The sequence below is a fragment of the Ursus arctos genome, unplaced genomic scaffold, assembly GCF_023065955.2.
Source record: "Ursus arctos isolate Adak ecotype North America unplaced genomic scaffold, UrsArc2.0 scaffold_11, whole genome shotgun sequence".
In the NCBI taxonomy this organism is placed as follows: Eukaryota; Metazoa; Chordata; class Mammalia; order Carnivora; family Ursidae; genus Ursus; species Ursus arctos.
The window spans coordinates 3,853,284-3,868,060 of NW_026622775.1; the positions used below are offsets into that span (position 1 = coordinate 3,853,284).

General features: G+C 42.9%; 1 protein-coding gene across 6 annotated transcripts in view; it reads left to right on the forward strand.

Moving 5' to 3' along the window:
* Positions 1 to 14,777, forward strand: part of SGMS2 (sphingomyelin synthase 2) — a 156,981-nt gene that overhangs the window by 129,660 nt on the left and 12,544 nt on the right. For all 6 annotated transcript variants that reach the window (XM_057309993.1, XM_057309994.1, XM_057309996.1 and 3 more), the window contains 2 exons: positions 6,851 to 7,551; positions 11,401 to 11,518. In XM_057309993.1, the coding sequence (XP_057165976.1) occupies positions 7,097 to 7,551; positions 11,401 to 11,518 (573 nt within the window). In that variant the 5' untranslated portion in view covers positions 6,851 to 7,096. The remainder of the gene's footprint in view (positions 1 to 6,850; positions 7,552 to 11,400; positions 11,519 to 14,777) is intronic.

Consider the following 14,777-nt stretch of genomic DNA (forward strand, 5'->3'; position numbering starts at 1 on the left):
AAAATAGCAGTTAGGAAATAGAAGTCAGATTTTAAAACATCCTGTGAAACGTTGTGCAAGTCAAATCTTAGGGAAGGTACTTTATTGTATCAAACTTAAGTCAGAAACAATTAATACAGGCTGAGTACTAGTCCCCCTCTCATGCTTCACGATGGCCTGGAGATTATCCCTTCTTGTGAAATACTCCCAGTCCCACGATTTTATTGTTTTCCCATTTACACAGCTAATATTTGCTCTGTGTAAATAAGTATTCCTTTCAACAAGTATGAAATTGTCTACCTCACCAGTTAAAGTGACTTTTTTTTTTTTTTTGGTGAGAAAGAAACAGACCATCTTGTGTTTTCTTTGAATACAACTCAGTAAATTTTGATTAATTATGTTAGAGAAAATCTTTTTTTTTTTTTTTTTTGGTCACTTCCTATTATTTAGTTACAAGGGTTTTTTTGGAGCATAGTTTACACAAATTTTCTTAAGCGGTTTGATTTTCGTTGGTTGGTTCTTGATTTTTCGTCTGTAGAAAACTTAGAAATGTGTATTGCAGAATCACTGCTGGAGAAGTGTTTAACTGATGAGTACTATACTTGACAGGGATACGTGAGCCTGGAATACAGTAACAGAGTGTGGACTAGCCCTTGGTTTTCTGGTACCTTAAAAACAACTTATCTCGAGGCTGTAATTTTTTTTTTAAGAAGGTTAATGGGGTTATTACTCACATAGTATAAAATTCATGTAAGGACACAATTAAATGATTTTTAGTAGATTTACCGAATTGTGCAACCATCATCCCTGTCTAATTTAGGACCTTTCCATCCCCCCAAAAGAAACTTCCAGCCCATTTGTAGTCACTCTGCATTCTCACCAGCAGCCCCAGGCCACCACTGCTGTAGGCTGAATCTTTCTCTTATAACAACTAGATATGGAACTAATGTCCAACGTTCCTTATTAATAAGGGATAGTAAATCACTACCAGAAATCAAAACATCTGTCCTCTACCCAAGCATTCCTCTCCCAAAATGCAGAAGTTCAGTTTTATCTTTTAAGTTCAAAAAATTCTTTTTCAGATCTATTTCCAGAGTGTTGTCACCCTACAAAGCCTGCCCATTTCCCTAGTTTTAAGTCTGTCACCATACCTATACAGATGTGGCACCTTGTGGCAGTATGAAAACTTACTAGAAAGGTCTGACAAGGACTCATGTTACTTTTGTTGGGAAAGTATTTCACAAAAATACATGATATTTTATTAGTAAGCTATAGATTCTTTTCGGTTTTCAAGAACTCGTTAGTAAAATACTTAGCAAATCTTGTGAGTGCTTGAAATAGAAGCCCATGATTGATAATGATACCCTTGTTTACTGCAAGCACATTAGTACTTACTTATTTTAGGTGAGGAATTTTATAAGCAAGCTAAGGTCTAAGATTTTTTTTTTTTAAAGATTTTATTTACTTACTTGACAGAGAGAAAGACAGCCAGTGAGAGAGGGAACACAAGCAGGGGGAGTGGGAGAGGAAGAAGCAGGCTCATAGCAGAGGAGCCTGATGTGGGGCTCGATCCCATAACGCCGGGATCACGCCCTGAGCCGAAGGCAGATGCTTAACGACTGAGCCAACCAGGCGCCCCAGCTCTAAGATTGTTAATTAAGAAAAGCTCAGATGTCTTGGTCTCTGAAAAAACTTTATGGGCATGCAGTATCTTAGCTAAAATGGATCTTGTTAATATAAAGTGATATAAACTTAAATGGTAGTTTATTAGTAACAATAACTATAGTTAAACAGTAGATATGAGTAATGGGAAATACTTAATTGGTGACTTTCCCCTTCTCCTCCTCCCACAAGAGGGGTAAATTATATATTAAATTTGTTTCTAAGTGTATACAAATTTTTGCAAAATTAGAAAGATTTAAAAATGCCTCTGATGTTATCTAGGGGATTTTCCTATGTATTTACATATCTCTTCTTAAAAAAGAAAGCTCATATATGATTGTCATTTGTTTATTTGCTGACTATATTTTTGACCTCTTACATGTAATGGCACTGGAGGTGGTGGTGTGCCAGTAAGAACAGGGGCTCCTGGGGCACCTGGGTGGCTCAGCTGGTTAAGGTCTGACTCTTGACGTCGGCTCAGGTTGTGATGTCAGGGTCGTGAGATCAACCCCAGGTCGGGCTCCGCACTCAGTGCAGCGTCTATTCTAGATTCTCCCTCTCCCTCTTCCCTTCCCCACCAGCACCCCCTCTCTCTAACTAACTAACTAACTAACTAAATAAATAAATAAATATTTAAAAAAGAGGAATAGAATAGGGGCTCCTGAGGTCAGATTGCTTGTTCCAGTCTAGGCTCTGCTCCTTCTACCTGTCTGATCTCAAGCATCTCACTTCATCTCAATTTCTTTAAAATACTTCCTAGGGTTATAATGAGGATTAATTAGATAAGTAGTATTTTCTGAGAACTACATGTGACTGTTTTATTCTACAACTTGACTTTTCAATGGCTTTATGGTGACAACTAAGTGTTTTTAAGTCTGGCAAAGCTTTTATGTCTGTGAAGAAACTTACCAGGTGTTGGTTTCCATTGATTTTCAATTCAATAACATTGTTTCAAGACCTAGTTTTTCCTAAGCTTTTGAGCTCCATGTATAAATTTCTTTTATTCATAATTCCAACTTGCAATGTTAAACACATTTTCTTTCGTCAGTGTCTAACTTCTTTTTTCACCAGATGACCTCTTTTTAAACATTAAAATCCATATATAAGCTTAGATAAATTTCCTTAATTTTTAAGCTATATTTACATATGTAATATGTCTTCTTAACCACTTGCAAATGCACAATGACGCTGGCACAAAAATCTAGCAAGTAAAGCACTTCTGAGCCCTTTGACTGGAGCTCGTGTCTACACTCGGTCTCTGGTCCAGGCTGCCGTCAGTGAGCATTGGGTCAGGACAGCCGAGGAGTTTCACACTGTACCTTTTCTGACAGCCTGGGTATCTCTCACATGGCCCCTTTCCCACTTTTTAAAAACCATAACCTCTGATGTGAATTATTGAGATTCCTCATCTCCTATTCAGATCTAAGTTTGTATTTAATTGGATAATGCATCCTTCTTATGTAGTATTTATGTACTTGTCTCATACGTTTATAGTTACTATATCAAAACATAGTATTTTATGTTATGATAACTATAATTCATTTAACTAATCCCCTGTTGGATGTTAGATTATTTTCAATTTTCTCTTATAAATGACTGTTGAAAACATACTCGTAGGAATATTTTGTGTACCTTCTTATTTCCTTTGGATATGCTCAAAATAGAATAACTGGGTGCCATTACCCCATTATTACTTAAGGTAATGTAGCCTAATGCCTACACTGTGAATCTTGGAATCATTTTGTCAAATTAACAGGTAAAATGCTATTGAGATTATTAAGGGGAAATGACTAACATATGTATGAATATGGTAATATCAAACCCTTTATGAAACAGAGGCGATAGAAATAAAACAAACTAATAATGTGTTTTCTTGTAATTTGACAAAAAAGATTCTAAAGTTCATTTAGGGATGGAAAGAAGAGTAGATATTGGCACACATATGATATGCTATTGGCATTGAAGAATGTGGCTCTATATAGGTACTTCTGTTCCCTTTATTGAATACTTTCTACCCCCAAAACCAAGTGGATATTGGTCTGTATCAAATGCCTTTTTTGACTTCACTCAAGATAATCATGGGGCGCCTGGGTGGCACAGCGGTTAAGCCTCTGCCTTTGGCTCAGGGCGTGATCCCGGCGTTATGGGATCGAGCCCCACATCAAGCTCTTCCACTATGAGCCTGCTTCTTTCTCTCCCACTCTCCCTGCTTGTGTTCCCTCTCTCGCTGGCTGTCTGTATCTCTGTCGAATAAATAAATAAAATCTTAAAAAAAAAAAAGATAATCATATCTTTTCTATTTACATATGTTTATATTTTATTACAGCCCTTTCCTAATTGGAAACCTTCCTTGCACTTCTGGAGTACATGGTCCTTCGTCCCCCCAAAAACCTAACAATATCAGTGTACTAACAGTGTCGGAGTTTTTGCACTTGCCTTCAAAGGAAGATTAGTCTATAGAGGTCTTTAACTTTTAAAATATTCTCTAGATTAGCTTCTGGTATTTTGCAATGCAAGAGGACTTGGAAAGCTTTTCATCTGCCTCGTGCTCTGGCATTAGTACCCTAAACAAATGAACTAATGGGATTGCCATTCATCGAGAGAAACTACTGTGGCTTTTGTCACTTTCCCAGATACTTACTGGTAGGAAAGGATCACCATAGGGATGAATATGTTGTCGTCATCATCTTGATGACAATCATCGTGCCCAAGATTGGTAGACACAGGATAAATGGGCTTTGTATATTCAGTCTCCTTAATGAAATCCCAAGGAAAATATCAATCCTGCTACTAATGACGATAAATGGCTTTGCACTCACAAAGTGCTCTTGCTCCCCGGAGCACAACGCTCTTCATGATTAATTATTTCAGTCATCCTCACAGTTGTCCCATGAGGTGGGTGGCTGAGTGCTTCCTCTTAGGGAGAAAAAAAAAAAAAAACCAAACAGGTAACTAATTGGATTTTCTTCTGTTCTAGATTCTATGTTCTAGAACTGGATAGCTACCTTATAAAGACTGCCAGTATGTCCACCAGTGGACCTGGGCTTCAAAAATCACAGGCTTCTTTCACATACGAACACCAGGCGAGGAGCAGATGTAGAGTAGTAAAGTTGGAGGGAATTTTGATGAGTTTGGTAAGATGCTGTGCGTGGGTTAGCCTACACTTGGTGAAGACAGTCAATGGCCGGCTTAGTGTTTTAGCATCTATGTTAGAAGTGGTGATCCATGGTGTCAAAGGTTTGTTTTCGCGAATATCTTACTGAGGCATCTCTTCGCTATACTTACCCTTCCCACAACATTGTGCTAGGGTACTACAAAGAGTTCTGTCAATCCTGGTTTGTGAGAGGGGCCCTGGTCCCTTCTCATCCTGCTCTCGTGTATTAGTGTCTGTGGCTTTTCACAGAGACCAGAGAAAAGTATGATGTCCACTTCTCAGCGATACCTCTTAGCCCGTCTCCATCCTCCAGTGACCCTCCATTTCTCTCCAGGTCAACTCTCCTCATGCTTTCACTTCCCCAGAAAAGGACAGTGCCTCTCTGTAGACACATCTTGTCAGGAGAACAGGGATACAACTAAAACTATGTTTTGTTTTGTTTTGCTAAAAGATTTATTTGGGGGTGGGGGAATGAGTAGGAAGGGCAGAGGGAGGGAGAGCGAGAGAATTGCAAGCGAACTCCACAGTGAGTGCAGAGCCTGACTCGGGGCTCGATCTCAGGACCCAGAGATCATGACGGGAGCTCACGACCTGAGCCGAAATCAAGAGTCGGACACTTCACCAGCTGTGCCACCCAGACGCCCAGAAAACTCCATTTTTATCTAGTGATCACTCCCCAGTAGTTTTTTGTGCCTTGAGTTCTGTGTCTTCAGTTAGGCTGCAGGCTCTTCGGGGGTGCTCAGGTCAGCGGGGTTTCTGTGAGCTCCTTTTGGTCTGCCCGGAGCTCCCGCGCTGGGCTGTTCGGGCGGGTCCACACCCGTGGGCGCTCTGTGGTCCGTGCTGTCCGCAGACCCTGCCTGGACTGACTGTGCCGTTTTAGCTTTTCCCCTTTTGCTTTCGTTCAATAAAGGCTTACTTTTCCCCTCTTTCTTTCATTTTAAATAAAGGCTTGCTTTGAATTTCCCCTCCCTGTGTTTTCCTGACGTTCCTGGGAAAGGGCGGCCTTGACCGAGTGGAGAAGTCCGCTCAAGCTGTGCAGTGTACTCAGGGCGGGGGCTAATTACGAGGGTCGACGCTTCTTCAGGTGGCTGCGCTCTGCAACGCGCGGAAAGACTGCTGTCCCAAATTGAGAACAGCTGGCGCCTGTTGCCCCGAGTATAAAGGGTTGGTGCAGCTGCCCTGTGGCAGGAAGCCGTGGCTCTGTGCAGCCGGGCCGCCGAAGCCCTCTCCTCGCGGGTGTCGCAGTGAGTGCCCGGAGCTGGTCCTCGGGGCGTCGGCTGCTGGGAGATGTCGCGGTGGGGTCTCGGAATGTTCCTTGCTGACTGACCATGCCAGCTGCGGGGTTTTACCTTTCCAGCAACAAGTAGCCTGCGATCCCTCAAGGAGACGTAGCCCAGGCTGTGTGCGTCTTTTCACTGCATTATCTGGAAGGCTGTCCGCTCTCCCGTGTCAGGCTTGTGTGTCTACGGATCCAAGGGTAAACGGTGGCAGTGCGGTTTTCAGTATCTTGAATGTGTGGTTCTTGAATCTGAAAGTGGTCGCTTAAAAAGACTCCAGTTTTTTAAGGGAGGAAATTAAAAAATGGACTCGTTGGCCAATGGGGAGAGTGACAGTCACTCAGTGAGCAGCTCGTCCCAGTCTTGTGTTCTTGCGGGTTCCTAGAAAAGCTGCAGTCTTGGGAAAGAGGGATGTGACCTCTGGAGAGGTTCTAGCTCATTATGACTTCATGGTTAGCAACAAGGAATAGTGTCTGATGAAAGCTTTGCAAAGTTGGGTCCTGACTTTTATTTAAAGAAATTTTAAAGGAATTGATTATTAAAATGTTCCTATTTATACTGACATCGGCTCAAAAAGAGACAAGAATTCCAAGATAGAACAACTCCGCATCTTACAAATAAACTCCCATCTCAACTGCATTAACCATGTTCTGACGATGTATTTATAAAGCAAATGGCTTTGGTATTTGCTTCCTTATTTTGATAATGTTTTTTGTTTTGGATGGTTGACAATTGGACAAGCAGTGTCTGAAACATAGTTTTTGTTTTCTTTTTGCAGGTGGGATAGCAACACGTCTGGGAGAAAGAAAATTGGCTTCCTCCCTTGAAAGCGGCGAGCGTACCGCAGGCAGCTACGTGGAGGGAACAGTAATCAGATGGCTACCTTCTACATTTTGTGCTGGGAAACAGAATCAGTTATAGGAATCCATGTGGATCTCGGAAATAGAAGGATTTCAAAAAGTTAAGTTTGCACAAAAAAACAAGAACTTTACCATCTCCTTTTTGATCTGAAGACTGGGGGACAATGGATATTATAGAGACAGCAAAACTTGAAGAACATATGGAAAATCAAACCAATGATCCTGCAAATACTTACACAAGACCTGCGGAGCCTGTCGAAGAAGAAAACAAAAATGGCAACAATAAACCTAAGAGCTTGTCCAATGGGTTGCGAAAGGGCACCAAAAAGTACCCGGACTATATCCAAATTGCTATGCCCACTGAATCCAGGAACAAATTTCCCCTGGAGTGGTGGAAAACAGGCATCGCCTTCGTGTATGCTCTTTTCAACCTCGTCCTAACAACTGTCATGATCACAGTTGTACACGAAAGGGTGCCCCCCAAGGAGCTCAGCCCCCCACTACCAGACAAGTTTTTTGATTACATTGATCGGGTAAAATGGGCATTTTCTGTATCAGAAATAAATGGGATTATATTAGTTGGATTATGGATCACCCAGTGGCTGTTTCTGAGATACAAGTAAGTAGGTCTACTCAATTGGGGGGGCTTGCCATACGTTCGTGTTTAAGGGGGTAGATGTGTAATTGAAATGGTCTTCCTCAGTTTTGTCTGATAAATGTGGTCCTATCCAGGCATTTGATGACAGGAAGCAACTGAAGGATCTACCGTATTGAGGAAATAAGCATTTATTGAGCAACTGTGTATGAGAGGTAACCATAAGGGTACTACAGATGTCCGGTGGTTGGTGATTCAAGGTTGAAGAGTTTAAGGTGCATTCCTGATTTCAGGCAACTTGGTGCTATGGTATCTGCGTGACAAATCAAGAGGCTTAGAAAGGAACAACATTCACTTCATCATGCTTTTGTTATTTTAGGCTTTTAACAGGTGGGGAATGGAGTCGCTGGGGAACTTTCCTCTATTACTCATTATGTGATGACTATATTGGTCTACAGTCAATAGCATTCTTTGTGGTTTGCTTCTGTTCAGGAGTTTGCAAATTGTACATTTCTTTTTCTTTTGCCTGTTGGCGATCGAGTCACAGGAGTTGAAGAAACTGAATTTAGACGTGGGTCCATGCAGTTTGGGTGTTAGGTTTCTAAAGTAATCGTGCTGTCCAGTTTGGCCGTAGCACCACAAAGGAGCCTCAGTTGACGGGTTTCAGTCTCCCTGTTTTGGACTAGGGGCAGTCAGGAAGTAGTAAAGCCACGTACTTTTGCTTTAAAGACACTTAAAAATAGGACATAGCTCTGAAGTGGTTATTTTTGCTTCCCTGTAAAATCTGACTGCTAGGCCATAAAAACAAGGCCCCTCAATTCCCTTTTCATCTCACTTACCCTTCAGATGTTTTGTTCTCTACTAAGATTCTAGCAATTAAATCACTAAAATATAAGTTGGATCAAAACATTGCCCATAAACGGAGGCTTTTGAAAATGTAATGTGTACTAACTTAGTCGATACTGTTCAAAAATTCACAAATGGGATTTCTGCATTAATGCCACAAGATCATTTTTAGAAGAGAGAATTTATGCTCTACTGTTCTTTCAATTGCTTGTTGCTTTGAGAGTAGAACTCGGTCTCTCTTTGCTCAAGAGTTCCCCAAATTCAAGTTTGCAGTTTTGGAAGCTTGTTGCACAGACTGAAGTCATTCCTAAACGTTCTCCTCAGTATGGGTAAGTAAACCGCCGCTGTCAACTGCCTTTTACTAGAGCTTCTTGCTGCCAAAGGTGTTGAGTTATGGTATGCTTTATGCCAAAAGCAAACAATAGGGTTTTGAGCTTTAGTGTTTCTCTTTTTGGTGTCTACAGTTGACACTGAAAATAAGAGAGCCTACTTAGGCCAAAAGTGTTTGCTTTCTCCCTTAATTTAGACCATCATTTTATTCATATATACATGTGAAAAGAGGCCTTTTCCAGCGTCTGGTAAGTAGCTGGCTTCTACCTAGAAGCACAGTCTCAGTTTGTTTGAATCTTCGTCTGGACAGCTGTTATGAACTGCCCCTCCCTGAGCACCTTAGGTTTTACCAGGTCAAAACTTGGGGGTGGGGTGGGGGGCCACCTGGGTGGCTCAATCAGTTAAGCATCCAGCTCTTGATTTCGGCTCAGGTCATGATCCCAGGGTCATGAGATCGAGCCCCTGGTGGGGCTCTGCACTAGGCATGGAGCCTGTTTGAGATTCTCTCTCACCCGCTTACTCTCCCCCTTCCTCCCCCAAAAAACAAACGAATAAACAAACTTGTGGTCGCATAGCTGGCCACACATTTTAATGATATTTACTGTTTTGGTCACAGCCCACCATCAGAAATTCATTGGGGAAATTTAAAAAAAAAATTTTTTTTAACTTTTGAGGTAGAATTGTATCATTTTAGTAACTAGTAGAATAATTGTTATAACCTGTTTTGAACATCCTAGCTGAATGAGAAATCCTACTTGCTCTCTCTTGTTAAAGCACCTTCAAGGCTGCAGGAAAAAAATCATTAGCCGTAGTTATTCTTCTAAATAAGGTTGCAGAGTGTACATTTTCCTTCTAAGTTAATTTTCAGTTTTGAGTACAGCTGAACTCAGAATGCTGGAATGAATACAATTGACTCAGAATAATTCCTGCTTATTACTTCACCTTGTCTAACAGCATGGAGCACTCAGTTCAACACTCTTTTTGGGTCTGAGGTTGAAGCAAAGAATGAATTGTTTTTCACTTAACCAAATGGAGGGACTCAGCATGGATTATCACCCATTCCTTTTCAGTGCTAGAAAAGGCAGAGTTAGTATCGCAAGCCTTTGAAAGAAATGGTCTTGCACTAGATAAATACTTTCATCTAATAGTCTATTTTTTAAAGATTTTATTTATTTGAGAGAGAAAGTGCACAAGAGGAGGGGGAGCAGCAGAGAGTCAGGGAGAAGCAGACTCCCCGCTGAGCAGGGAACCTGACGCGGGGCTCCATCCCAGGACCCCGGGATCATGACCTGAGCCAAAGGCAGACGCTTAAGTGACTGAACCACCCAGGCACCCCTCATTTAATAGTCTAGGTAGTTTTCTACTCTATATTTTGACCCCAGAAACTCTGGAATATTCTTAAAATAGCTACTGGAAACAGGCAACTAAAATTATATTCGTACATAGTTCTGTAAATTAGAAGTCCCAGCAGTTACCTGAATTAGACTTTGATCCACGTCAGACCACAGTCTTGGAGAAAACTAAAAATATGCTACATGCCTGAAACTGCCTAGTTTTCCAGAAGTCTTTGATGGGTATTAGTTTTGAGAGTTTGGGAGCTCTGAAATGACAGACCTATAGGAATATAGTTTATGTGCTAGGGAAGTTAACTAGCAATTCTAGGGGCTTTATGCCCCCCCCATCTCTGACTCCCCAGAGCCCAGAGTTTACAGACCCACCCCTAATTACACAGCTGAAAACGAGTTGTCATCTTCGCTGGACATAAGGAGAGCCAGAACCCTGGAAGCCCAGTCAGACACCTATGAGGCAGTGATGCAAACGGGCAGAGCCTTTCCCATTGGAGGACAGTGTGCACCAAGTCAAACCACTGGAAACCGCTGCCTTGGAGTGAGGACTCGGGGGTATAGGACAGGTACTAATGTTAGTCCAGACCACGGTCTCCACCAAAAGATAGAAAGTATAAAAGTGCTTGTGGGGTTTGTTTTGTTTTGTTTGGCTTTTTTGGATCAAGGTTGAGTAGAATAAGAGTAAACTAATCAGGTTAGTGCTTCACCGTTAAATGTCCATAAAGGCATAAGGGTACTTTGGACGTTTTCAAAATCTAGTTCTCTGAAAATCTGTATAGTCATAGACAAAATAGTTCATGCCCAAGTTGTGAAAATACTTTTGGATGGTCTCCAAATAAACCTTGCTTATATAACTCAGGTTAAATTAGTTGCCCCATTTCCCTATGTGTCCAATTATGTAATATCACCTTAGCTCATTAGTTAATTCCTCTGTGACCGTGGCTCGTTTAAACCTTTGATATGTTCTCAAGAGAAGGTTTTATTAATGCAGTGCATTGACTGGAAACAGAGCAGTTCATTGAATTCTCCGGCAAAGAGAACCTATTTTTAGGAGAGGTTGTTGTCTAGAACCCTTAGTCCGCTATAACTTCCCCACCCCCCACAGACATTCCTTTTGGGTCCTGACCCACCTGAGTTTACGGCAATAGCTGAACCTTCATTTCTGGAATGTAGGGGGTGGGCCGTTCACACAGAAGCCTGTGTGCGAGCTGTGAAACTGTGGTCGGTTAATGCCACTCTGTATTAATTATTCTTTATTCTGCTAAACGTTGGTTTTACATTGCATGAGGAGCAGGAACGATGAGTCAACTTGTTTCTGAAAATGAGAGACCTATCCCTGTTTTTCCTTTAGGTCGATAGTGGGACGCAGATTCTTTTTTATCATTGGAACTTTATACCTGTACCGCTGTATTACAATGTATGTCACTACTCTCCCTGTGCCTGGAATGCATTTCCAGTGTGCCCCAAAGGTAAGCATCTCTGAGTGAGCGTGTAGAGGGGATGGAGAAAACACTCGAGAACACCTGCTCACTGCATGGCAAGTTCTTTGCACACTTCCCTAGCTGTTGACTGCAGTCCGCTATACTTTTTGTTTCTCTTTGGATTTGGAGGGAAGACACTCCAATATGTTCATAAAATGTGCATCTCTGTGCCTCAGAAATTCATTTTCGGCTACTAAAAGTTACAGCGGGGTGTTCAGCTTGGCTTTTTTTGCCTTCTCATGTACTCATTCATGCGTTCATTCATTCTACAAGTGTTAAAGCTATTGTTAATGTGCCAGGCCAGGCACTGTAGCCACAGCAACGGCCAAAGCAAAGTTGTTCTTCTTCTTCGAGAGTTTCTATTCTATTGAGGGATGATGAGCGAACACTAAATGCATCACTTGTAACAGGATGATAAGTCAGGTCACTACCAGATGAAGAACAGAAAAGCTGAGTAAGGGTAATGGGGACACCGAGGGTAGGTGCAACTTCGGAGAGAGATCAGAAAGGCTTCTGTAGTAAGAAAGCACTGGGATGAGATACAGCGTGAGGAAGTGAGCCCTGGGGATGGGCGGAGCCCCAGGCCAAGGAAGCAGCTTAGTGACAGTGGACCGAAGGGATGGCAGGAGGCCCGTGTGGCTGAGTAGAGGTGGGAAGGGTGGAGGTGGCACAGGCCGTGGGCCCCCCAGGCTCCCTGCGGCCCACTGGAGTGAGGAGAAGTCATTCAGTTCAGGATGCATTTTGAAGGGAAGGCCAACAGGATGTGCTAATAAGTTGGATGTGAGCGTAAGAGAAAGAAGCCAAGGATGACCCCAAAGTTTTTAGCAAATGGAAAGACAGAGTAGCCTTTTGCGGGGATACGTTGTGGGAATGAATACTGAAACTCTCTGAAGCAGGATTTATAGCCTCTCCAGGTAGAGTCATTTCTTGAGAGAGCTGTTCATCATTTTCGACCCCAATATGCCCTCGTTTATTAAAAAAAAAAAAAGGAAACTTACAAATCATGTGCTTTCTGGACAAGGGAATGAAGTCTAACACCATATTTTACTGAACACAAAGCAGATGTCCAAGGTGGAAGGAAAAATAGAGTAGTTCTAAGGAAGTCAGCAGTCTCCCTCACCAAATATAGGTGTGGTTTGGAGAAGCTATAATTTTCCAAAGCCATCAAAGCAGAAAGTATCTCTAATTAAAACAGTGTACATATTGAATTTAAACATTGGCCGATTTTTAGTGAAACTAATTTAAGGCATGGGAGAAGTTCAGAAACGTAATAAACACTTCTAAGGGGTTATTGCTATGTGTTAAATGAAGAAGTGGGCACAGAAAAGAAGGCAAGCCCATCCCGGTAATGGATGAGGTTTGCAGAGATGAATTGCTATGATTACAGAAAGAAAGTAAATTAAAGATCATCCTCCCTGAAAGTGTTGCAATTTTCAGAAGCCACATCAGTAGACGTAGCCCTGGCTGACCAGGCTACACATACTCACAGTGGGAGCTCCGGGAGCATCCTGACTAATGAGCCCCCACGGTCAGTTGTCAGGACGCCTTCCTGCCGCATAAGCGGGCCGGCTGTGGCTGCCTGAGTAAGGGTTCGGTGAAACACACACACAAATCACTTTGCCTGGAGGTGATGTGGTGTCACAGAACGGGAGTCAGAATTGTGCTCTAAATGTGGTCCAGCTACGGGCTTTGAGTGCTCCTTGGATTTTTGCGGTTGCAAGGCCATTAGGTTATCTACCTGCCTCCTCCGTTCCAGGCTGGCTAGAATGCCCTCCGAGGGGGTGAGCGATGACGCGACCGTGGTCCTGAAGCCGCTCTCTGTGGGAGGGTGTCAGACATAGTCCTGTTGCTTAGTACAGCTCGTTCCTCAGTGGAGACAGGCCCCACCCGTGATCTCACAAAATCGGGGAAACCCTCGGCTTTTGCTTTCCCAGCTGCCTTCTCCCCTGTCTAGTCCTGGGGCTCACTTTCAGTCTTTTGCTTACAATTCGCTTCAGCCCACCAGTCCGAGTTTTGGGTTGCAGTCACAAAATCTGTGTTCGGAGAAGTGTGTTGAAATAAATTTTGGCCCTGCTATTAGGGCTTGCATGAAATGATTGAGCTTTCCAAACCCATGTTGCCACGTGTAAGAATGTTGGGCTGGGATAGCTCTAGTCCCTTCCCTGAGAAAGCTTTCCTGGCCTTGGGTGCCCAGAGGACTTTTCTTCTGAACTGAAGGGACAGTGTGCAGGGTGAGTTTTCTGGCCGGGCAGCAGCCGGGTTGGGCTGTCTTGTACTTGTGGAATGTGGCGTGCGGAGGCGACAGCCCCAGGAGCCCTTAACAGTGCGGAGCACCTGTCCGCTCTGGTGCTTGTGATCGAGGCCTCTCCTCCTAGTCGGCTACATCTTCCATTCTGTACCCAGTCATGGCGTGGAATGGTGTCTGAAAAATGAGGAAATTAGTAGGAACTAGAGTCTTAAGTGGTGAGTAATGGGGGTCCCAGTGAACCAAAACAGAATTAGAAACAAAACAAAACATTAATCCCAACTCTCACCATTAGCCTCCCCCACCCTCCCCCATTTTCTTTCTACCCTCCTTTTTCTCCCCCTTTCTTGAGGTGCTAGTTAGCATTTATACTGAGCATGAATTGACATCTAGGATAGATAGCAATGAGAGGATCGAGGAATTAAGAACTGAGAAAAGACCGAGCAAGAAGCGAGCGTGCTTCCTCTGTTCTGTAAAGGCATAATGAATCCAGGGCTTTTAGAAATCTCCATTTGCCCTAGCTGCTGAAAGGAAGAGGGGAGAAGACAAGTGTGACAATTGTTCAGCTTCTGGTCTGCTTAGACCTTTGGGTCCATCTAATCCCGGGTCAAGGGACTGATGGCTTTAAGTGTTTCTGCCCTTAGAAAATTAGAGTATTGAGTTGGGATGGGTGAGCAGATAAAAAATATATATTAGGGTTTTGAAATGAGGAATAATGTATCCTTTTAACCTGGAAACCCAGTGGTTGGGCAGCATATGTACTTGCTAATTTGAGCTCAGTGTGAACAGTTGTTCGTACCAACCACGTGGTAAGAAGTTCCTGCGGGGCTGTGATTGATCTGATAAAGCACAGCTAAGGTCTGTCTTCCACATCAAGGGCACGTCACGTTATTCCATGCAGCGCTCAGTACACCTCTCCTGGGCTGCCCCTCAAGTGAGTCCTGCAACGGTCAGCGGTGCTTCCCCTCCCTCAGGTGTGGATTCTGTGCTGCCTTCCAGAGC